Genomic DNA, 26,714 nt, shown 5'->3' on the forward strand with positions numbered 1-26,714 from the left:
GAGAGATTTCCCTCTGAGGCGCATAAATCAGCAGAATATGTACAGGAGGGGAAGAGAGGGGGAACCTCTATTTTTCTCTTTCTCGCTCCCTCTATTTCTCTCTGTACTGAAGGGTTAGAGAAGGGGGGAACCTTATAACAGCCCTCACACATTCAGGTCCCCACTACCCCGTTATTCCTAGTATACCCTACCCTGTTACCCCAAGATGAGTCTGCTGGTTCTCTGCATTTGATTGCTTACAGAAGGCAAACAGCTGTTTCCCAGATCTGAATCAGATGCTGATTTGAAAGAAACTGAACTTGTGCGAATTACTCAAGTGTTAAACAGTGGGTTGCAGAACTCCATGTGCCCTGAGACATTAGAACCACCTTTTCCCAACCCCTGGTCTATGGACTGACATCCCAGTCCCTGCTGACATCAGTTTAGTCCGTTTTCAAGTTAAAGAATCAGGCCCAGATTAACCCATTAGGAGAGGAAGAAATGGTTCCAGTATCATAACCGCCGAGTTCTTCTGGCTAGACCTCACCCAGCCCACGTGGAAGGAACAACCATATATGGGCTTTCAGGAAGTAAAGGGATGAGTGAACTTTCCATGTTCACCATAGTAACAGGATGTGGGGATATGGGCCATCCAAGTCCACACTAATGAAAAGCACAAGGGTGGATGATATTTCTGGAGAGCCTGTGGTGATCTGCCTATACTGCAGGAGACTGATGGGAGTCAATAGTGCAAGAGTGTGTGTCTAGTCGTCACTCCTTGGCCCAGACTTGTCTGCCACACCTCTTGTCCATTCATCCTCTAGCCCTGGCTGATTCAAAACATACATGAACCATGCAAAGAGAGGAGAGAGAGACAGACAGACAGACAGACAGACAGACAGACAGACAGACAGAGAGAGAGAGAGAGAGAGAGAGAGAGAGAGAGAGAGAGAGAGAGAGAGAGAGAGAGAGAGAGAGAGAGAGAGAGAGAGAGAGAGACAGACAGACAGACAGACAGACAGACAGACAGACAGACAGACAGAGAGAGAGAGAGAGAGAGAGAGAGAGAAGACAGACAGACAGACAGACAGACAGACAGACAGACAGAGAGAGAGAGAGAGAGAGAGAGAGAGAGAGAGAGAGAGAGAGAGAGAGAGAGAGAGAGAGAGAGAGAGAGAGAGAGAGAGAGAGAGAGAGCATGACTGTGCTAAATTAGGTACCCACAAGCACCAATTTTTGAAGAATCTGAAATAAACCACTTTTGGTATTGGTCAAAACAGTCAGTAAATCCAGTGTTGCCAATGCTCTGATTTGAGTGGAGGTAGGAGTTACTTATCTAAAGTTAGAACAAACCCTGTACCCACCTACTCAACACAAGCACCCTCGGAGCACTATATCTACACAAGCATCAGTGTGTGTGTGTGTGTGTGTGTGTGTGTGTGTGTGTGTGTGTGTGTGTGTGTGTGTGTGTGTGTGTGTGTGTGTGTGTGTGTGTGTGTGTGTGTGTGTGTGTTGTGTGTGTGTTTGTGTGTGTGGGTTGTGGTTTATGCATGCAGCACTTTGCTTTACCTAAATAGACTGTTAACGGCTCTCTGCACAGGTGTCAGTGTGTCTGCACTATATCTACACAAAGCATTAGAGTGTGTGTGTCTTCAGTCAGACAGTGAATGTGTGCCAGTGCATGCAGCATACGAGAGGGGGACGGAGGTTAGTAGCCTAAGAGCATGAGAGATAGAGCAAATAGGACAGGGAGAGCGTATGAGTAAAAGAAAGAGAATGAGTGAAAAAGAGAGTGTGTGAGAGAGTTGAGTGAGAGCGAGAGAGCAATAGAGATGAGAGAGAGAGCCTTACCTAACCTAACCTCATCTATATGTAAGCTATTCAATCTAGTCCCATTTCATATTCCCTGACTTTGGCAATATTTACATGGGAATTTCCTGCCAATAAAGGCATTATTGAAGAGACCAAGAGAGAGAGGGGGAGTAGAAAAAGAGAGGGGGGGAGCATTGAATCCAATGAGAATCCAAAGAGGACTGGAGTGCAACTCACAGACACACACACATAGATGTGCACACATATGCATAGAAAAACATTGACTGATATGCACACATTCGACTCAAGCATGCATAAGTAAGCACAAAAGCACACACGTAATGCATGCGTGCAGGCTTCCAACATAAAAAACACATTCTTATGAAAACGATTGAAAAGGACAACAGATGATGATCAAAGTGACAAGAAACAAAAGACAAAAAGGAGGAGAAATACTAAACCTGCAATCAAAGATAGAGAGAATGAAGCAAAAAACGAGAGTTTGGTTTTAATCAGCGAACAGCCAAAATGTAGATAGACACACACCCAGGCACAATGAGTCCCCAAAGGATTAGGACCCAGGCGGCAGGGTGTATGAGTGTGTGTGTGTGTGTGTGTGTGTGTGTGTGTGTGTGTGTGTGTGTGTGTGTGTGTGTGTGTGTGTGTGTGTGTGTGCGTGTGTCCCACGAGACTGATTATCCATGAATGACTGATGACAGATCTTTGTTGTTTTTTTTCTGTTTTTTTCTCTCTGTCTCTCTCTTTTCTTGTTCCCTCACCCTCTTTCTCTCTCTCTGCACTCGGGTGAGAGCTTTCAGGAGACAGGCACACACTCACAGATCTGCATGTATATTCAACAGAGGATTCTGAATATACTTAATGCTTTCATGTGTTACGGTGTACCGTTCCACACTGTTCCACACAGTCACTTCCTTGCATGCACACAAAAAATACACACTCGCTCACACACACATCTACACACACACACACACACACACACACACACACACACACACTGGCAGTTGTTGGACCAGATAAACAAAAGTTTATACTCAACCTTTATGGATTTAGGTAACCCTCATGGCCCCAAAAATATTTTCCAATATAGAGTTGGTGAGACTGAACAATTTACAGTCCATACAACAAAAAGGTCTGGAGAGATAGAGTACATTTGATAAAGAGTTTGCCATCGAGAACGGGCGGGAAAGAAAGGAGAGAAGAGAAGACAACAGAATATAATTAAATAAAAGGATCATACTCCCTCATCTTCAAGCAGATCCTCCATGCCCCTCTATCCTCACTGTCCCCCTATATTCCCTCACCTCTTTATGAACCCTGGACCTCGCCATCCATCTAAGACCCTGACATTAACACACAAACACTGCTCAATGGACTGCATTACAATATGAATGAGCCAAATGAACTGAACGGAGCTGAAATTAATCAAATAGAGCTAAGATGCAGTAAACAGAGCTGACATTAACCAAATAAGAAGCGCACACATTTCAGCTGTACATTTCAGGGCCATTTCAGGTGGCTATCTCCAGGTATTGATGGTTGCCGTAGTGAGGGTTGCCGTGGCTGCATCTCTGAACATTGGTGTGTTTTTCAGGTGCCAGACCAGCCGCCTGAGGAGGAATCCCGTCGTGGATGACATTATGTCTGTCCCTGTTAAATGATGTCATCGCTCTGGCTCATGTAAACAGTGGATGCCTTGGCCCCGAGGCAAGAGGTAGCTGTCCACAATAATACCATAAACACCAGCTACTGTACACCTGCACACACACGAATGCACACACGCACACTTAAAAGCCAGTATGCACCCTGTCCACTATTGCACAACTACTTCTGTCCCCCTTTAACCCACACACACCACACATACCGGTACACACACACCTCCCCTCCCTCCTAAAGAACAAGAAGCACTTTTAGCGTTGTGTTTTGCGGGCAGTTTAAAATGCTATTTTTCTCTCGTTCTCCGACTTCAAAGGCGCTGCACTGAGCTCTTACTCCCTCTGCCAAATCCTCCAATCGTTTCTGATTTAGTGAGCTGGCTACGAGCCGAGAGAGAACGGGACGGACTATTAACAACATCGAAGGGGGGGGGGGTAAGAGAGAGAGAGCGAGAGAGCGATCTAGAAAGAGATTCAGAGAAAGAGAGAAGTACAGACGAGAGAGAGAGGGGATGAGAAGTAGAGGGAATTCCTGCTGGTCTTTTCATTCATATAGATATTCAGTCATTAGTCCATCAGCACACATCCCTGAATTTTACAACCAAAAACTGACTGGTTATATTACATTAATACAGTTGAAGTCGGAAGTTTACATACACCTTAGCCAAATACATTTAAACTCAGTTTAACTTGGGTCAAACGTTTCGGGTAGCCTTCCACAAGCTTCCCACAATAAGTTGGGTGAATTTTGGCCCATTCCTCCTGACAGAGCTGGTGTAACTGAGTCAGCTTTGTAGGCCTCCTTGCTCGCACACACTTTTTCAGTTCTGCCCACTAATTTTCTATAGGATTGAGGTCAGGGCTTTGTGATGGCCACTCCAATACCTTGACTTTGTTGTCCTTAAGCCATTTTGCCACAACTTTGGAAGTATGCTTGGGGTCATTATCCATTTGGAAGACCCATTTGCGACCAAGCTTTAACTTCCTGACTGATGTCTTGAGATGTCAATATATCCACATAATTTCCCTTCCTCATGATGCCATTTATTTTGTGAAGTGCACCAGTCCCTCCTGCAGCAAAGCACCCCCACAGCGTGATGCTGCCACCCCCGTGCTTCCTCCAAACATAACGATGGTCATTATGGCCAAACAGTTATATTTTTGTTTCATCAGACCAGAGGACATTTCTCCAAAAAGTACGATCTTTGTCCCCATGTGCAGTTGCAAACCGTAGTCTGGCTTTTTTATGGCGGTTTTGGAGCTGTGGCTTCTTCCTTGCTGAGCGGCCTTTCAGGTTATGTCGATATAGGACTCGTTGTACTGTGGATATCCAGCATCTTCACAAGGTCCTTTGCTGTTGTTCTGGGATTGATTTGCACTTTTCGCACGAAAGTACGTTCATCTCTAGGAGACAGAACGCATCTACTTCCTGAGCGGTATGACGGCTGCGTGGTCCCATGGTATTTATACTTGCGTACTATTGTTTGTACAGATGAGCGTGGTATCTTCAGGCATTAGGAAATTGCTCCCAAGGATGAACCAGACTTGTGGAGGTCTACAATTTATTTTCTGAGGTCTTGGCTGATTTCTTTTGATTTTCCCATGATGTCAAGCAAAGAGGCACTGAGTTTGAAGGTAGGCCTTGAAATACATCCACAGGTACACCTCCAATTGACTCAAATTATGTCAATTAGCCTATCAGAAGCTTCTAAAGCCATGACACCATTTTCCTGAATTTTCCAAGCTGTTTAAAGGCACAGTCAACTTAGTGTATGTAAACTTCTGACCCACTGGAATTGTGATACAGTGAATTATAAGTGAAATAATCTGTCTGTAAACAATTGTTGGAAAAATTACTTGTGTCATGCACAAAGTAGATGTCCTAACCGACTTGCCAAAACTATAGTTTGTTAACAAGAAATTTGTGGAGTGGTTGAAAAACGAGTTTAATGACTCCAGCCTAAGTGTATGTAAACTTCCGACTTCAAATGTACGTACTACAGCAGTGCCACTGACAAACACCCTACAGAACAGATGCAGAGTAGAATTAGTCACCCCATATAACAGCATACCTGTGTGTGTCTGTGTTAGTCTGTGTGTGTGTGTGTGTGTGTGTGTGTGTGTGTGTGTGTGTGTGTGTGTGTGTGTGTGTGTGTGTGTGTGTGTGTGTGTGTGTGTGTGTGTGTGTGTGTGTGTGTGTGGGGGGGTGACTGACTGGAGTGTAGTAGCTATTTGAAGAGCTCTTGTACATCTTCTCCAAGCGTAGGCTAAACCACATTATCTCCACCATCAACCCAACCACCCACTATTTGCTACCACCACCATCTCCAGCTCCATAGAGGGGGTTGCCTCAGCTGCCATGCCCCAGATGAAGTCTTCTCCCCTGGGGAGGACGGTGAGGGGGACTGGGGCCTGTCTCTGTCTCTGCCTGAGGCTTGGCAGATCTGCTGACTCATCACTGACACACACACACACACACACACACCACTTAAGCGCCAGCGTGTTCCCGCGGAGACGCTCGGATGAGTTGCTGGGGATGACGGTCCGTGCTGTCAGGCGGCGTTAATCTGACTGGATTATCAACCAGGTGGAAACGCTCAGCCACTCTCGCTCTCTCTCTTCCCCCTCTCCACTCCTCCTTTCCCTCTCTCCTCCTAGCCTCCCGCTCCACTCTCCCTCCATCCTCACCCTCCTGCTGTTTTCTCCCCTCCTATCCTGCTGTTTTACTCCCCCTCTCCTCTCCTCCTTTCCCTCCCTCCCTCCCTCTCTCCTCCCCCTCCTACTGCTCTCTCCCTTCATTCAGTTAAATCGTCCCTTCTTTATTTCCTCCTCCTCTCTTACTCTTCCCTTCGCACTCATCCCTTTATCCTTTCTTCATATGCCCATTCCTCTTCTCCTCCTTCCCTCCTCCTCCTCCAAGTATTACAACAATGTGAGCAGAAATCACCAATAGAGAGTCCTGTGGTGGGTGATAAGGGCTGGTGTGTCGGGCTATAAAGAGACACACATTACACATTCTCCCTACTCCCGTAGAGGCTTTTAAAACTGTTCTAGAAAAGATTCACGGCTAGCCTTTTAACTATGATCAGAGGACCACTCCACTGTTCTCCTCCACTGTCTAAAGGTACAGAGAGACAGACAGGCACACAGACAGACACACAGACAGAATGCACTAACTAGTCTGCCATTGGATTGGGGGGGAGAGAGAGAACATGGTGTCTCGTTTCTGTAACTGTGGCGATCAAAGTCATGGCACCCCAAGGCTAGAGCGCCTGAAACACCTTAGCCAATCAGCTTTCTCGCTGGCTCTGAGTCGCAATGAGAGCTGTTACAAGAGCATCAGGATGACTGGACAGGGCTGCGGAGTGTGAGACAGCGTCTGATACACACACACACACGACACACAGCACACACAGACGGCACAGTGTAGGAGCCAGCGCTGACATAACGAGACACAGCACTTGCGGACAAAGGAAGAGAGAGGAGAGGGAGAGAAAAAGGGGAAGAATAGAGCGAGAGGAAAAGAGACAGATTAAAGAAAGAGAGAGCCAACGAGGGTCTGACAGCCAGGTCTGCAGGTCTCTCTGAAACATGATTATTACAGCACTAAGCCTGAGCTGCTACAGATGTGTGTGTGTGTGTGTGTGTGTGTGTGTGTGTGTGTGTGTGTGTGTGTGTGTGTGTGTGTGTGTGTGTGTGTGTGTGTGTGTGTGTGTGTGTGTGTGTGTGTGTGTGTGTGTGTGTGTGCGTGTGCGTGTAGTGCAGCTTCGATGGCACAATTACTACATCAGAGTCGGCCTCTTCCTCTCTCAAACATGTGCACACACACACACACACGCCAATCCACACCTTCTGAGAAGTGACACACCTGTGCAAGGACAGGCTCAGCCACACCCTCCGTGATACAGCACACCTGTGCAACTATACACCTACAGACTAGACCACTGTCTGTCTACACACACACACCTGCACTGAAACAACTACAGCCTAGAGGCTAACATCACAGAGAGAGGGGGAAAGAAAGAAAGAAAGAAAGAAAGAAAGAAAGAAAGAAAGAAAGAAAGAAAGAAAGAAAGAAAGAAAGAAAGAAAGAAAGAAAGAAAGAAAGAAAGAGAAATGCATAAACAAGAAAATGGATTTGAGGAATAGAAAGACATAGGGTCCTAGTGCAACGCAATATCAGTGGTGTTCATCGGAGGGGCTGAGGTTTATAGTTATCCTATATAACAGTTATAATTCAGTCACCTCGTCATGCACAACAGATACCATGCTGATCCTTATAAGGATGTGGACGTTAAAGATGGATCATATTACAGATTTAGAAAAAACAACAACGACAAAAGAAGGAAATTGACATTCTTCCTCTCCATATCTAAAAATGAGGTTCTGGAATTACCCTGCTGCAGAAGCAAAACATTGGTGAATCTGTGTGTGTGTGTGTGTGTGTGTGTGTGTGTGTGTGTGTGTGTGTGTGTGTGTGTGTGTGTGTGTGTGTGTGTGTGTGTGTGTGTGTGTGTGTGTGTGTGTGTGTGTGTGTGTGTGTGTGTGTGTGTGTGTGTGTGTGTGTGTGTGTGTGTGTGTGTGTGTGTGTGTGTGTGTGTGTGTGTTTTGGCAGGGGAGTAGTCCCAGGGAGAGGAGATCTAACTAACCCCCAAACCCCGAAACCCTTTCCTCCTCCCCCTGCCTCCCCCCTGCCCTGCCTGCACCTCACATCACATCAACCCCCTGCCCAGAGGCCTAGGCCAGGCAGACAGCTATCTGAATCTCAAGGGGGGGCCCAACACAAAGTTCCCCCCTCCCCAGCCCCATTACACCAGAAGCCCATCCAAAAAACAATCCCCATAAGAATGTCAGTCGGCCATCAGGAATAATTAAGGAATACCGAAGCTCTGGCATTCTAAATATAATAACATACAATGTAAAGCACTTTGAGACTATATAAATGTTAACAGACTATATAAATGCTAAAAGACTATATAAATGCAATTCATATAGTTATTATTATTACAATAATATTCTGTGGTAAGATAATAGCCTCACCACTAAAGTGACTGTACAAGTAAAGAGAGCAGCCAATTCCTAACACTCGTCAAATATGCAGCTATATACCTTGTGCTGTAAAATTATCATAAAGGCAACAGTGTTGGTTTAGAAGAGCAGGACAGATTTGCACATGAGCAGGATATTGTATGTGACCAGTGTCATCTAGATAAGGCCTCAGGAACCTATGGTTAGAACACTATTCACCTTCAAACTCCACACAAGTATTTTAGGGTAATATAGGACCCAAGATAACCCAGGCAGGCATATACACCACTCATTTACTATGATATTAGTATTTTCTCTATTGAGTGATTAAATGATATACAAACAATGTAATAAAATGTTACTTAGACCTCAAAAAAGCAATAATTATAAAATATTCACAAACTGATTAATAAATAACATTATGGAAATATTATACGTTAAATTCACTTGGCATAAATGCTGAATTATTCTGTGCCAAATAGTGAATGTCTCTGAGAGCGAAAGTCCTAAAGATGATTATTTTTTAAGCCACAATTAACCTATTGAATAAGACACCTACAGATAATTCTAACGCAAATTGTTATGATAAACATGAGTGGTGAGAATAAATTCAGTCTCTATTTAATTTGTTAATTTAACCATAATTCTCATCTTCTTTTATTTTGTTATTTTTACTTTATTCAATCTTTATTCAACCTTTATTCAAAAGGTTTAGTCACAAAATTCGTATTTACAAAGACGGCCTGGCATATCTTATTTGAAAGTGAAGAAAAAATAAACGCAAATGCCTATATGACTTCCTTGGAAGTTCTTTCTAGTATGCCGTTAGTCTTGTAGATTTAAGGCATAGTCTACGAAGTCGTTCACTGTGAATCTCGCCTATTACAAGAGAGACAAAACGATTCAAATGGATAATTTAATTGATAGGCATAATATATTTAGACCAACATCTATAGCTCGAAAAGTAATTTTCCTAAATATAAGGACAACAACACGGGTTCTTAATCTCAACATAATAAGTAATTCATGTGATTTCCCTCGACACATATCTTTTATATTTCTACACGCATCGGCTCGGTTATATGATTCAATACATGATTAGGTGCAGCAGACACCCCTCCCCCAACCTCCACACACACACACACCTTCCCAGTTCCCTCCAGCTTCTCCTCCTCCTTTGGGGCAGGATACCAAAGCTACTTTTAAAATATAATGTATGCACTGTCAAACCATTCTCGCCCCGTCACGTCCGTGCTCAATAACAGAAACCGGATTTTCTCCGCTCCCACCGAACTGACCCCCGGTCCCAGACCAGTCCCGGGGCCTCACGGACAACCGAATAGAACGCACCAACTCGCGCGTCACCGCTTCCACCTCCAAACGCACCACACTCACCCAAATAGGCCTGCAGTACAGCCTGCGCACATACACCAATAATTTTAGCAAATAACAAATGGTTGATGGTAAATGTGGCAATATAAAGTTACAAATGGATTAAAACCCAATTATAACATTATGATGAATCCATTTAATTAAACTTTGAGTGAAACTATCAAACCATTTAAATAATCGTTGACAAGATTCCATGTCACTTGAAAGCAAATCAATTATATTAACAATAATCCCATAGATTTCTGAATAATCCCATAATATTTCTGATTTATGCAATAATCTAGGTTATAATAGGCTATAATCTAAAAATAGGCCTAACGTTGTATATTGTGTTCTTACTGGAAATCGTCTAGTCTAGAATAGGCCTAGTCTCACTAAATTTGCAATTCAACAAATGAAGCTTATTTTGTGCTTAGTTTGACAAGATGCGCGATTCTTTTTCATATTAACGTACACTCCCCACTGGGCACAGACATCAATACAACGTCTATTCCACGTTGGTTCAACGTAATTTCATTGAAATGACGTGTAAACTACGTTATTTCAACCAGTGTGTATGTTCTGACCAGGTAAGTAAGAAACAACACTAAACAGTTCAATAAAATGTAATATTGACTAAAACTGGAACATTAAATATCTAAAGAGTCCACAGCAAGTGCTAATTTCCTGAATGACCACATCGTCTAACTAATTTCCCTTTCCAATAAATTATCATTCTTCCCTGAAAAATGTCAGGGTTACGTTTTTAAAGGTAGACACACACTGTCTTTAGGCTAGCACTTTCCAACAGCCAAAAAACACCATAGAGGAATTAATAAAATTGTATAATTCATCTTATGTTGCATAACAAATTCGTATTCATACCAACCTGAATGTGGGGCCATGGAGATGTGAGAGGAATAGTATTTTCCGGGCTGGAAATGAGCGGGGTGCTGCACCGTGCTGTGGCCGCCAGGAGCTATCCGAGAGGCGGCATGGTGAACCAACGCGCCCCGCTCTGTCAAGAGGTGGTGTGGAGGAGCGAAATCCCGGCTTTCCATTCTGTCGAGAAGCGATAAATCCCCCAATCCAGAGGAAAAACCAGAAGCATCGAACGCTGCCCAGATGCAATAATCCCTTTTATGAACTTCGGATAGGTCGTCTTGCATTCAGTCGAGTTTTTGCCTTGCCGACCAAAAAGTATGTCCCGTTCATGTTCTACAATGAGAAAACACAAGACCACGTCAATGCACTGAAAACAATGGGACAAAAACACTGAAAGAATAATTTAGGCGTGTAATTCTCACACGCATCCTGTGTAATGTTGCCAACCACACTACTTCCTTGCATAACAAAAGTATACCTTTTAAGTGTTTTTAAATATCAGTAAAAGAATGCTAAACGTTTGACTAAATTAAACCCCAAAACAATTAGCCTTCCCAGCCTACAGTAAAGTATAGGCTACAGGTCTGGTCGTCTGCCGAGACCCAAACCGCATACTTCGGTCTCCATTGTAGACAAGAGACGGGTAGGCTACAAACTGAACAACAAAAGAAGTGGTCATCCTAAACTACGGGTTGTTTTATTGTTGGGGACCATAAAGCTATACTGCATCCGCGTATTCTGAAACCTAGATGTGAGTCAGTCTGTGAGGGGGGGTACGCTATATCTCACCCTCTCTGATAGAAGGAACCAGATAAAACCTGAAGCAAATGTTTGATCTTTCAGTCCATTAAAGACCAAATGTTCCCCTTCTCAAACTTCAAGCATCAAAACTGTTTCCTCGACCATAGATAGCCTACTTAAAATCATTAAAAGGAGCATACATTATAAATATGTCGAGGTAAACAAAATACTATGAAGACTTAAATGTAAACATATATATATTGAAATGGATCAGCTACAGTATTTTGTTAGACTTGGGACAATTCTGACATGTCAGTGAATTTTGACTGGCTCATAAATTGACTGTCTGTACATTTGTTTTTCTTTACTGACATGCCAGTGAATGTGCTTGAGAATAAGCATTGACATCGCTTGTTTATAGCAAAGGTAACTGAATAGTTAAGTCAGCATTGCATCTCACCCCTTTTACAATGGCAATCACTTATTATGCATGTAGGCATGGGTGGGTGCAACCATGTATAATAAGACAACTAACTAAATGACGTTTACCACCAGGGAGAGAGACGTAAGAATACATTTAGGAATGGGAATCAACATGCCCATGTGTGCCTTATAGCCCTAGTCATTCAGTTCAATGGAACACTCCATGGCGCTCAAATATGGATAGGTGGACCTATGTTCACAAAACACACCTCACTGCGCAATGTATTAGGCACCTTCCATAGCACGTCCATTCAGCGCACATTGAGGCTGATAAGGTGATTGGGCAACCACAATTATATCAGTAAAATCTAAGATAAGAGAACAAAGAAAATATCAAATGGCGAGCTAAACCAACTGGTCCCCTTGCTATTTCAAGGAGAAAAGTATACAGCGAACATTCTACTAGAATAGTAAGCCTTCTAGTCAAACTTTCAGGAATTCTATCCTGAGCAAAACAAGGCTCTCTCAAAACGACAGAACAGAGGCCTATAAGTTCAGGGAGCATAGGCTACTGACGTGTGTGTGTGTGTGTGTGTGTGTGTGTGCGTGTGTACACGGTGCTCAGTGAGTGATTTACACGTATCCAAATCCTTGAGCATGACAATGTGCATGGTAGAGAGAGTATTTGCATTCAAAATGTAGACAATCGTTTAAAAATGGTCTTGGTTATGAAGGGCCTACACGCCTCACAATGTGATCCAAAATGTTCTGTTTCATTCAATTACATACAACTGTAATTACTAAATGCAATTAAAAAATGCAATTTCAATTCAAATAGTCACATTAAAAGGGATAAACATTCCTGGTGACACGTTGAACGATTTTAATTTTCTTTATAAATAAGTAGGCTAATGGGACTATATGGTAAACAATTATGTTATTTCATGTTGCAACAATCAAAGATACATGGCTTCCTCTCATTTTACACTGATACATTTTTACATTATTCGTCGTCAACAAACGTCTAAAATGTTTACATTCTACTTCCACACGAAGCCACTCAAGCTATGCATTTCGACCAAACAACATTTACAATCAATGTAGGAGCCAAGGCCTACCGTACTTCAACGGCGTCACAGAGCTGACGAGAGCCCATCACATTAAAATTAATTTATTAAAATCAGATTAAAAAACAAGGTAGCCAGGGCCTATTTAAATCTGGGATCAACGTGGGAGTAGGCTACTCTAGGTTAGGAGACGCTGAGACTTCCTTCCCGTCCACTCCTCTGTGACAGACACTCTCTCTCTCTCGTTCACCCCCTCAATCGCTGCCCCAAAGGGTCAAACTATCAGGAGACAAAAAATCCCCCTTCGAAAACTACCAGTCGAATGGCAATAGGCTACATGAAAAGCCTGCATAAGCACTGAGGTGGAACAAGCACGAATTTCTCCTCTCTTCCTAGTCCCCCGCATGATATTGGAATACAAGTACGGCATTTTGGGCATAGAAAGCCCAAACAAATATCTTCTGAAAAAGAATAGACTCTCGTAAAGACATCACTGTTATCAATGTTATTTGTTCTCTACACGGCTTTACGTTAGGCCCAAGAGCGTACTCATTGCAATTCACTATTTTGCAGTAAAACAAAGTCACAAGCAATAACTGGCATACTAAATCAAGATATTCAAATGCCAGTTAAGCGAGAGAGACACTCCAAGCACAGCGAAAACTGCCGGGTGGGACTCGTCAAGATCTCTCTACTGGCAAAGCCCCCTCGATAACAACTGTGAAAAACTGCAATAGGCCAAGCCTATGTAATCAACTACTGATATTAAAACAACAAAACTACAATAGAATGAATCCATTATTTAGCACCAAATAGTGTTATCTTAACCGCAAAAAAGCGCGTCTTAGAATGCATACAACCAAATAAATGTAAATTATATTAAAATACATTAAATTGCAAACGTGGCATCTCATCTAGTAATGAGAGAGTAATTGGAGATGATTGTTTAACTGTACAATAATAATTGTCTTTACAACAAACAACGTTTAGGTTGTCAACAGCATAAGCAACTTGTCTCAAGTACAAATATTAAAATAGCTACATTGTCATGAATTGTTGTTATATAATATAACACTATGTTCACTATTGTATTTGTCATTATAATATTTCTAATTATAATTATTTTGTTAGCAATAATAATATTGTTATTACTTTCATTATTATTACTATAGGCTTACTGGACTACTACAAAGCAATAAAATCAATGTGCAGTGTGAATTAAATTAATGCATATGCTTTACATATAATTGCTCCAGACCCTCTCAGTCTAAAATAACACAAATGTTCTACTACAAAGACTCTTAAAAACAGCACTTGAAAGTATAAATGTTTATTATCACACACATTCAAAATGGATACAATAAATAAATTACTTACTGGTAAGTTATTCCTTGCATAACAATTAATGATTTAAAAAATAGTACGAAAACATACAAATGAAAAAAAGCGGCGTACAAAAATAAAAACGTGGAAATAGTTACATCCTAGTCTGCAGATTGTATTGTGCAGTTGAGGTATAGAGATGCATCGTAGAAGTTCAGGCTTCTAGTGAATCGAAGCTCGCACATCCACACAGAAACTCTCCCACTGTATCCGCTAGTGCCACAACTACGCGCGAAGGAGGGCCAGTAGGGGAACGCGCTCGTCCCTTGGTTTGGTAAACACAATGAGAAGCGTGCCCGTGAGGCGCGCCCCGTGATAAACAGAGTCTCCAATTGGATGATGCCGTGAACCAATGGCGAAGCTGCTGGATTCGCTAAACAAAACGGCGGGCGTTTGATTCAAGCTCTTTCCAGAGTCAGGCAGCACAGAACTGTGAGTGAACAGCCGAAAATATTACCCTTTTGATCATTAGAAAGTCAACTGAATATTTAGTGATCACATTAACTAGGCCTACACGTCAATCACCAAACTAGGTTAAAACAATACTTTTATGTTGGATAACATTGGCAGTTTTTTTTGTATTATTTTACAATAACGTTTTTTTTATATATATAGCTTCACACTTAGGCCTTACTTGTGTCACCAGAAATAGGCAAAAGGTTTTGATGGTCAGTTTAATCAAGCCTATTGAATGTATTTATAACTTGCTTAATAACACACCTGAATATCATATTTATAAATCATGCCTACAAATATATGTTTGTAAAATTTGCTAAATATAATAGAAAATAAGTAGACTAAAAGGTCATTAAAGAACAACAGAAATGCAGGAGGAATTCAAATTGGATTCTAATAGACTAAATAACTCGGGATGTAAAAACTTTGGGGTCTGTTTATGTTTACTGTCCTGACACACACACACACACACACACACACACACACACACACACACACACACACACACACACACACACACACACACACACACACACACACACACACACACACACACACACACACAGGGTTAGGGAAATCGAATAACAATGTAATTTGATAGCATTACTGTCCTCGGGGTTAGTTTTGCTCACGGTTCACTAATTTAGTCAATTAAAAAAGGAAGGATATGGCCTTGTGTGTTTCCATGTTAAAAATCTATGAGCTATAGGCTAATATTCCAAGTCCATACCCAGTTTGTTTTTACTGGAAGTAAAGGGTTAAAACTCGAGCGTTCGTTCTGTGTAAAGTGTCTCATTGGTTGGCATGTTGCCAGAGTGCTGTCAATCACAGAGTGTAAACAAGGCTCTGATTGGCTGCTGGCCAGTCCGCACTGGGCTGCCTGAAAAAAGCAATTACTGGCCCTGCGGTTTCAAGGCGGCCCCGGGTTGAACGATGAAAGGAGATAAGGAGAGGCTGTTTCAAGGCGCCCCCACGGCGAACCCCGTTGGCCCCAGAGCAAAAGGAGAGTCAAGAGTGACTAAATCAAAGGGAATACGTTAAAAAGGGGGAAATTACATGTTGTATTAAACGTAGAGGCTAGATTTGCGGATTAATGCGATGGAATAACAACGTTGCATAAAGAAAATGGAAGGTAAAACGGCCACAATGACAGGAAACAACTATTTAGCTCTTATTTGAAATGGGAACGCTGTCTTTCCAAGATACGAACCGCAAAAAAACGATTAGTTTGCAAAAGAGATAAAGAGCGAGAGCGAGGTCGATTCTGATTCAGTGGTAGAAAACCTTGGACTCATGTCATTTCATCGGTGTTTCTAAAACGTTAGCGTAAGTTTTTATTGCCAGCTATTCAATAACCATGCTTAAGTAAGTGGATATTTCCGATTTTACGCAGTAAGTACGCTACGTTACAATCGCAAATTGGAGTATTACCATAACTGTTCAAGGATTCCTCACATGGGTGTTGGTTTAACGTTACTTGTTACCATGAATTGGGATTAGCAACATACATTGCTTGCTACAAGAAAACAACAATATATCAAGGGTTGAAAATAAGGAGATACTTTTTTTTAGAAAAATGTTCTCTCTCTAAATCCAGTCTCTCATGAATCAGAATGGACCAGCATGGTCCCATTGCTTTATTGGTGGAGGATTTCATAATTAATTCACTAACTGAACAGAGCTAATAATAATAGCCTAATGATGATAATAATAATGAAAATGAATATAACATATATTAGTTTATTACGCAATGTTATAACACTGCTGACATACAGTGCCTTCAGAAAGTATGTACATCCCTTTACTTTTTCCAAATGTTGTTGTGTTACAGTCTGAATTTAAAATGGATTACATTGAGATTTTGTTGTCACTGGCCTACACACAATACCGCATAATGTCAAAGTGGAATTATGTTTCTCGAAATTTCCACAAATTAATAAAAACTGAAAAACTGAAATGTTTAACATGTTTTTTGAATAACTACCTGATCTCTGTACCCCACACATACAATTATCTGTAAGGTCCCTCAGTCCAGAAGTTAATTTCAAACACAGAGACCAGGGAGGTTTCCAATGCCTCCAAAGAAGGGCATCTATTGGTAGATTGGTAAAAATAAATAAAGCAGACATTGAATATCCCTTTGAGCATGGTGAAGTTATTAATTACACTTTGGATGGTGTATCAATACACCCAGTCACTACAAAGACACAGGCGTCCTTCCTAACTCAGTTGCCTGAGAGGAAGGAAACCGCTCAGGTATTTCACCATGAGGCCAATGGTGTCTTTAAAACAGTTACAGAGTTTAATGGCTGTGATAGGAGAAAACTGAGGATGGATCAACAACATTGTAGTTACTCCACAATACTAACCCAATTGACAGAGTGAAAAGAAGGAAGCCTGTACAGAATACAAATATTTCAAAACATGTTTGCCAAAAGGCACTAAAGTAATACTGCAAAAAGTGTGGCAAAGCAATTAACATTTTGTCCTGAATATAAAGTATTTGGGAAAAATCCAATACAACACATTACTGAGTACCACTCTCCATATTTTGAAGCATAGTGGTGGCTGTATCATGTTATGGGTATGCTTGTAAGCGTTAAGGACTGGGGACTTTTTCAGAATAAAAAATAAATTGAATGGAGCTAAGCACAGGCAAAATCCTAGAGGAGATTAATTCAGCATGACAATAACTTAAAACACAAGGCTAAATCTACACTGGAGTTGCTTACCAAGAATACAGTGAATGTTCCTGAGTGGCCGAGTTGCAGTTTTGACTTAAAATCTACTTGAAAATCAATTGCAAGATCTGAAAATGGTTGTCTAGCAATGATCAACAATCCATTTGACAGAGCTTGAAGAATTTTGAAAATAATATGCCTAATGGGAAAATATTGCACAATCCAGGTGTGGAAAGCTCTTAGAGACTTACCTGGAAAGACTCACAGCTGTAATTGTTGCCAAAGGTGATTCTAACTTATTGACTCAAGGGGTTGAATACTTATCTAATCAAGATATTTATGTTTTATTTTTCATATTTTGTTTTACTTTTAAAAATGTAAGAATTTTTAATTGACTTGAAAACCATAATTTAGGCAACATTTAAAAAATCCCAGACTACAAAAATAATATCGCTGCATCTCTGGGGTATATCTAATGAGCAGTCAAACATCAGATAAAATATTAAACTTGCACTCTTTATATCGGCAATATTCAATCAATCTCCTTTTGGTAGAACCACAACAAACACCAAAATCCCAACATCTGACCAGAAGCATCAAGCATGATCCAACATCATCTCCCCTGGACAATGGCAATGCCATTAACTAATAAATACAATTAAAATCAAATAATGTAAAAACGAGGAGCCTAGACTTGTACGTATAATTAAATAATCTAATCGTTCACTCACATCACAATCTACATATGCACCCTGCATTCCATGGGCCTTGACCCCAGTGGCCTGTCGATGGGTTGGAGCCACCACGTGTCCACACACACACAAAATCTGATCATCGATATTGTGAGGACCGACTTGCTCCATTCCTCAAAATTGAGGATTCATTGTGCAGCCCCAAATGTGCAAAATATACATTTCAGTATTTTCATTTATGCATTAGTGCTATTAGGCTGATAAAAGCAGGCCTATAGCCTATGTTTGAAATACTACATTAGTAAAATCACTCTAATGTAAGATAGGCAGTTTTCTATTCAACCTACATTTCACATGCTTTCATCGAGTTAGGGGGTGCATGCATACTCAGTGATAAACAGAATCGCCTTCCTCCTGATAAAAATGATAGCATTTTAATTAATTTCGGTGTGATTTTTTTAAATAGAAAAAATCACCTTCCAACCTCCCTCTCCCATTCCATTCTCTAACACTGTTGTCTTTAAAACTAATGACATCGGGACAATAAATAAGTATGTTCCTCGCCTGCACAAAAGGGGTCCCGCACTTAAAACAGAAATCTGCATTTAATTTATTTAGTGACAAGAAAAAGCCCTTTACTGCCTGATTTTTATTGGTTCTTTTTCACTTAAAAGTTGGGGGGTTGGGTGGGTGCTCGTCTACTCGGTGTGTATAGAAAGCATAACACACACACTTTTCTCTTCTCCTCTCTCTCGTGTGCCAGCGCGAGCTCCACTATAAGGAGGGGGCGCGCGGATAATTAATGCGGATTGACTGATTGCTCTTGAAACAGACCGGTCCTGCGCGAGGGATTGTCATCGAGCAATAAAGCGTTCTTGACTGACACTTTCCCCCCTTCCCTTCCCCGTCCCCTCTGACAGCCAAACTACTAGAGCGGGGCGTTTTTTCGCCAGGAAAGGCCCACTTCCAAAAAGCCAGGCTGGAGTTTTCATTTCCGCTGGAGAGACGAGCGTCTTTCTGATTGACCTGCGTTTTCACCGTGACCATTCTACAACCATAGAACGTCCGCACAGCACAGTTCACTCGCCTCCGCGCTCGAGGCAATCTCTGTAGGCAAAGGGAGCGTGCTGCTTGTAGCGTGTGCGCAAGTGTCTGCGTAAAAGGACTGGGTATTCTAAATAAATAAGGGGTGTCACGTATAGGTGCGATGTCCCTAAGGTAAAGATGAATTAACTTAGGAAGGGTATAGCTACATATTCCCATTGCAATTCGCAGTCAACGGGAAACACTGATAGACAGGGCGAGGTAAATGAGGGCCAACTGGAGGTCTCTACGGGAGGCCCTCTACAGCGGGCAACAATTCTATTCTCACGAAAATATTCCTGATGTCCCTTAATGATGACGAATTCCAAACAGGGCCTTTCACCAGGGAAACGCCTTAACAAGTCAAGGGTATAGGCTGATACCTCCGAGACATTGATGAAATTACTGACTGACTGAAATATAGCAAAATAGGTTTATTGAAATCTCTCTGCGGTTATTACTAAAATAACATTTACTTAAAACAGGTTCTTAAATGTAGGTGTAGGCTATGTCTGGGTCTCTGGGAGTAACATATAAACGTTAAGCCCTATATTTTGATGGTTTAGTGGTCAACAAGGGTGTGTGGAGACTGCAACTCAGCAACTCTTCAGTTTGTGTGTTTTTAGGCCTATACATCTATATCAATAAATTCAACTTTGGTATAGCCAGATGCACCCAGACAGAATGTGCAGGTCCCAAGACCCTGGTGAGGACACCGTCCCCAAAAGATGACATGATGGACTAGAACTTCAGCCTAAGAGCAACGTGACCTTTTCAGCTCAGTGTGTGCATGAGAAGCTGCTATTTCTGGTCATCGTGATACATAGCTACTTCACAACAGGCCATCGCCGATATGTTATAAAACACTACAAGCTACAGCACTGGCATGGTTGTAAACCAAATATCTCCAATGTTAGCAGCATTGAGCACAGATTTGTATAAACATAGGGTTTTAAAAATAACAAATAAGATATTTTTCTTCAACTTAATTTTTAGGTCTATAATTTTAGAATGGCTGAATGCATCTCTCACATCAACATATTTTGGACCACGCAAAATATCCAAAGTCTACAAAATAGCCAAAGTCTAAATTTATAACAGTGAGTGAATTATATGACAAATCGACCAAGTAAAATTAACCACAAAAGAGTATAAATAAATTTGTAATGTCAAGGACAACAGCCTAATTTTCCTCACAAACCTACAGAATGCCAGCCTGTTTCAGCTTTTGAACAGCTTGCCAAACAACAAGAAGGTTACAATGGGCTTGGGCAATACACTGGGACTGAATGCCATCCATTACCGAGGTCGCCATCGTGTAGGCTAACATGTCCTCATTATCAGCATTTGAACATACATAAAGCAGCTTTCTAAAGCCTCAATATAGAGCTTATTACCTGGACGTTCCATCAAGTCCCCGAATAGAGTTGCCAGCTTAGGCCTGCCTATACGTTAAACCCTTGGACGGCAACACAGATAGAGGAAACGCAGTTTAGGCCAGAACAAAACTGTCGCACCGTCCGTAGATATGGACACATAATGGGATTAAATATACCGGAGATATGCGTGTGGCTGACGAGTGACGAGGGTTCCAACCTGGAGCTATCATTTTCGCTAATTAGGGTTCGAGCAGTTTTACTGGCATCCTTCGACCAGAGGAAGCAAATTAGCGTTCCCTTCTCAACGGAGAACAAGCAGGGGAATGGCCATGGGGTCTACGAAGACTTGCTTCATATAAAATATGACCGAGTGAAAAGTATGACACCCCTGGCTTCACACCTACACGCTCTCAACACACACAACATGATTGGACACGATTTGCTTAGGCCTGCGTTCAGAGATGTGAGATATGCTATGCCATGATTTTCGGTTGCAGGAGAAGGCTAAAGAAGAGGCTCGTTCTTGTGTGGACAGGTGATTAAAGTGTAGGCCTATGTTGAACGTGAAGTCAATAGTCAAGGCCTTATCAAATGGAAGCTTTTCGCTGTCTCTAGGTCGTCGATCACAATTAGGGAAAACACTGAATATTTGTGCAATTGAAATAGTGCAAAAGAATACAAGAAGTGCATGACTGGCTAGAAAGTACGAGTTATTAGACTATGCATATGCCTACAGGTTACATAGACCAGATCATCAACATTGGTTAGGCCTACCAGATAAACATCGTTGCGCAGGAAGCCAGCTGCCAATACCATCATTTGTAATTTTAAACCCGGGTCTGAGTCCCTGGTCCCGGGTTATCGATAGAAGTAAACCTGCACCTCATTAGTGGGAGTATAGGCCCAGCTCCTATAAATGGCACATGCCTCCTTCATTACGACCTGTTTTATAGAAGAGGCTAAACGTCAAACTACGCAAAATAAAAGGCTACTATAACAACCTGAACATGCTAAAAGCTTTGGTTGGCGCAAACTATTATTTAATCGATTTAAGGTGACGGTATAAGCCAGTGGAGCCTACTGGATCATGTGTGGTTCATTATAAAATTACATAATTTAGATAATGAAACATGTTAATTGTTGAAGCATGCTGATGGTTTCTTTCAAAATGTCATCATCATTAAATGTCATAATTCATTAATTGGTAATTATTCGAATAAGTTATTGTTTATGGATCATTTTATATTGAAATCATACTTTACAATTTTAAAACTTTACAATTAATTTGAGTTGTTCTGGAAGTGAAACTACAAAATATAGGCTACTATAAAACAATTTGGGGAAAAGTGGCGTCACGTCAGGCCTTATGCCACAAATGTATTGCTTGTTGTATTAGCTAATCAATAATTGTCAAATCACTTAGTCTACTCCAAATCCTCTGACAGATAACATAAATAAAACAGTGACTGCATGAAACCTCAATGTGCTAAGACAAGGGAGTAACAAAATGGTCATAAAATGTCGACATGCAAATTGTTTACCATCTCTGGGTTAAATCTCTCTCAACTTCAGGAAATAAACAACAATAACAACTGAACACTGCTTCAAACATAGATATTTTAAATAATCATGTTACGTTTGTTCCCTCAAGTGTGTGTGTGTGTGTGAGTGTGTGTGTCGGTGCGTGTGTAGTGAGGATTCAGGAATCAGCGATGTGTTATTTTCCCACATGACGCACTGTTAACAATCAGATACGCATCAATTTATCGCATTACTATATAAAACTATTTTAAGTAGCCTAACCAACTGGACGAAGAAAGCGACAAACTGTCTTTACATAGTTCGATGGTCAGGCATCAAAACCTCTATAGGCCTCTTCCTGTCCTTCCTCGAATATGAGTGTGTGCGTGTGTGACCAATACCTTAATAATAAACAATCCATATGAATTTTTTTCTGGATAAAAAAAAGTCCCTTGCTTATAACCATACATTACATTAAAGCGATGTTCTACCCGCCAAAACCATGCCAAATCAGTAAAGATTGTCATTATTCTACTTTTTAAATGAGGCCGACGTAAGTGGCTCACACAGTCATATCCAAACCTAAAATGTGGCTACAAATGAATTACAACACAGGCTACATGATCTGTGTATGCAGGCATACTTATAGCCTAATCTAAAGTCACCCTATGTAATTTACAATAAAGGTGGTCAGAATGTCAAATATTTAAATGTGCAAATAGGCTACAGGAAAACTGGTGTTGTCTCGAAAAAGGGCAGTGTTAGCCATAAAGGTTGTGCTATAAGAGGTGAATAAATAGCAACTCTGGAACAATTGGCACAAGGTTATTACTACGAATGTTATACTTCAGCTGCTAGAGACTGTGGGAAAATAAATGCATGCTAAAATCATTCTTGCAGTGTTAGAATCGCCAAAAGTGCATATTTGAATCGGATACAATGAGCAGCAATTTATTTGATAAAACGACAATGTAAAACATAAAAAAATATTTCAGTGCTGCCTAAATAAATAATGCGTTGTGATTTAAATTCATGTGTGTCCTTGCAGCGTTTGCAATCCATCTAAACAAGACATCATTGGAAACGCATAGCCTATGACAAAATAAAAACATCTAAACCAGTATATAACACGCCAGTCTATTCAAGCCGTTATGTCAGAGTTTATCAACGTTTTAAAACGACATCCGTGCAAAATACAGCAGTTTGTTTTTATTCTGTAATTCACAGTGACAATGATAAATCAAAATGTGGAAAGTAGAAAACACCTACCTATAAAAACGACAGTCAGTCCCGCACAAAACTGTAGACTATTTATAACACAAGGGATCGCTATTGATTTACGCAGAAGGGAGAATAAAACAAAAACATAGATAAGGTGTAAAACCTTACCCTCTTTAAAATGTAAATCCTCAAACAGTCTTAATCCCTGCAAGTGTTATCTAACTAGTCTATCTAATCAAATCAGTGATTTATTAAATGATAACCGCATTAGTATACATAATGTTCTAATGCCTCTCCACTTCCTTTCCTAGTATTGTTTATTCCAAAGAAATAACTTCAGAAATCATCTATTTCCGTTCGCTAGAACTCTACACGTAGTGTTTTAGAAACACATGATCCTGTGCCTGTGCGCGCGCGAGACGGAATCCGTCCGAACAGTGTCCTGGAGACTGCATAATCGCAAATTTATGGCTGGATGACGCGTCCCTCTCTCCCACAATGGAGTTCGCGCGCTGACATTAAACAGAAAATTGATGGAAAGGACGAACGTAACGCAATCCCCGTCTCTCGCTCTCCTTGTCCAGGACAGAGCTTTCTTGCCGTTTTTAATTAGGGGTTGGGGCACATGCACACACCGACCGTTAACATGTATGCCCCCCCCCATCCCTCCCTCCCCAACACATACACACATAGCCCACCGAAAACACAAACACACACCTTCCCCGTGCCATTATTGTTTTGTTTGCATGTCTGATTGTAGTTGTGGACCGGATCTATGGAGGAGTCTGAGACAGAGAGATTGAGAGCGAAGACTCCCCCATCTTGGAGAGATATAGCTGGTTAACATCGAGTCCCATCGGATCCTCCAGTCAGAATTTTCACCTTTTGTTGCCTCTAAAAAAAGACCCTACATCTATCAAACTAGGCTACTGGCAGCAGAAAAACAAGTTTCGGCACACCCCCTCTCCCCCAGCTCGCGTCCTACCACAAGAATTTCACGGTTCTCAGACTTTCAGAAGAACATTGTTGTGCCATTTCAAAGATGACGAACGGACACAAACACACGGTCTGCGTTATAAGGAACCCCTAACTATTTAGCACACGCGTAAAAGTCCATGGCGTTTACTTGCGCCCGTCGAAGACCTTTGATCAGGTTTAAACCGTTTCGACGAGTTTGTGCATAAAAGGTGCGATTTGGCGCGCTAAAGTAAAAAAAGACTGATTATCAACTATTCGCCATGGAGAGAATACAACCCACATATTACCCATCTGGATTCACCACGCAAATAAATGTAAAAGCAAAGAGGACACAAACACACAGTCCTGAGCCGTTTACTAAGAAGTTTACTTTTGCATAAAAATGCAATTCAGTACTAAATAGAAAATAAAATATACAAAAAACTTTCAAAATGTGCGTCTAAAAAATAAATGAGGAACGTGGTCTAAAGTAGGACCTGAAACTTGATAGTCAGACTTTCTTTCCCTGTCCCTCCTCCTGCCTAAACTGCCCCCTACATAGGTCACCGCCCCAGGAATCCTGACGTCACGAGGTTAACCCCTACACTACCGGTTGGAAGGAGAGAGCTTGCTCTGTCTCGGGACCTTGTGTGTGTGCTAGAGAGAGAGAGAGAGAGAGAGAGAGAGAGAGAGAGAGAGAGAGAGAGAGAGAGAGAGAGAGAGAGAGAGAGAGAGAGAACCGAAGTTCATATGAGAGAAATCTCAAAACATACATAACATAGGCCTAAATAATTTCAGGTAATCAATTACATCTAAACACACACACACATAAAGGAAGGGCCAGAAAATCTAAACACACACACAAACACACCAAGGAAGGCCCGGAAAATCGTTAAAGATTCCAGCCACCCAAGCCATAGACTGTTCTTTCTGCTTCTGCACAGCAAGCGGTACTGGTGCATCAAGTCTGACACCAACTGGCTCCTGAACAGCTTCTATCCCCAAGCCATAAGACCCCTAAATAGCTAACAGAATTTCTGACTTGACCCTTGTATTTTATTTTTGCACTGTCTCTATGCACACTCACAGGACTCTACACACTCACAGGACTCTACACACTCACGAACACTGACACTTCAACACACACATAACCTGCACACACATTCATACTGACTCTACACACGCACACACACTCACATACAATCATCATTTACACTGCTGCTACTCTGTTTTATCATATATCCTGATGCCTAGTCACATTACCCCTATACATATCTACCTCTATCACTCCAGTATCCCTGCACATTGTAAATATGGTATTGGAACTGACCCTGTATATAGCTTCTTACTTTCTTGTGTTCTTAATTCTTATTTTAATTTTTTGTGTGTTTTAGTTCTACCTTATGTTATTTTTAGTGTTACATTGATATTGATTACTGCATTATTGGGTTTGTAACTTGCAAGAAAGGCATTTCACTGTACTTGTGCACATGACATTAAAACTTGAAACACACACACACCAGGGTTTTGTCATGCTTTTGGAATACAAATGTTTGGTAGGATTTATGGGGAAGAGAAGTGGGAGGGTCAGGTTGACCAGGGCCTCACTCAGGAAGTTGACCTCTAACCTACTATAGCGACTAAACACTGATGCACTAATGGTTCTGTAGTACAAAATAAAAATAAACCCCTTATAACTTAGTGTCCTATACCACACAGGCAATATTAGCATGCAATCCAACACCAATTACAAATGCAAACTAAATAAAGTAACAAAATTGTGTTATCACATTTATATACGTGAAAATAATTATTGGTCTTATTATACACTCTCCATATAACTCCATAGCACGATTAGAGGCCTCTAGTGGGCTTTTTGTCCACAGATAGACCCAAACTTGGTTCACATCTGCTTGCGATGTGTGAATGCTCCTGGTATTGCTGTGTGTGTGTGTGTGCGTGCGTGCATGTGTGTGTTTGCATTCATATGTGTGTGTGGGGGGGTATAATTCAGTTGGGGGGGGTATAATTCAGTTGCAAGTTCCTAACAGGGCCATGAAAGCCTGGCTGCGAGCGTGGGTGGAGCGGTGCGGGGGCTGGAGTGGGGGCGGTGTGGCAGGCAGGACCACAGCTGGAGCGGGTTAAGAATCAGACGCTCAACCTGTTTCTGCTTCCAATTTGGGCCAACAGACTGCTCTCTGGTAAACAGAAAACACTTCAAGGTGCCACGGACACTCTGGGTACAAGTTGCCCTCGGGCACAGATCTAGGATCAGCTTAACCCTGCCTGAATCTTAACCTTAACCATTACGGGTGAAATGGAAAAACTGACCCCAGATCAGTGTCTATGGGTAACTTAAGAT

At 41.5% G+C, this 26,714-nt stretch overlaps 1 protein-coding gene across 3 annotated transcripts in view; it reads right to left on the reverse strand.

Annotated features, from left to right (window-relative positions):
• bahcc1b (BAH domain and coiled-coil containing 1b) overlaps positions 1 to 24,012 on the reverse strand; it is a 65,271-nt gene extending 41,259 nt beyond the window's left edge. For 2 of the 3 annotated variants that reach the window (XM_045209780.1, XM_041858893.2), the window contains exons 1-2: positions 14,357 to 15,243; positions 10,753 to 11,081 (exon numbers count right to left, since the gene is read on the reverse strand). In XM_045209780.1, the coding sequence (XP_045065715.1) occupies positions 10,753 to 11,032 (280 nt within the window). In that variant the 5' untranslated portion in view covers positions 11,033 to 11,081; positions 14,357 to 15,243. Of the gene's footprint in view, positions 1 to 10,752; positions 11,082 to 14,356; positions 15,244 to 23,443 lie in introns of those variants that run through there. The other variant, XM_045209779.1, reaches the window with a different exon arrangement.
• Between the last annotated feature and the right edge of the window lie 2,702 nt (positions 24,013 to 26,714).

This window comes from Coregonus clupeaformis, chromosome 31, assembly GCF_020615455.1.
Source record: "Coregonus clupeaformis isolate EN_2021a chromosome 31, ASM2061545v1, whole genome shotgun sequence".
NCBI classification, from domain to species: domain Eukaryota; kingdom Metazoa; phylum Chordata; class Actinopteri; order Salmoniformes; family Salmonidae; genus Coregonus; species Coregonus clupeaformis.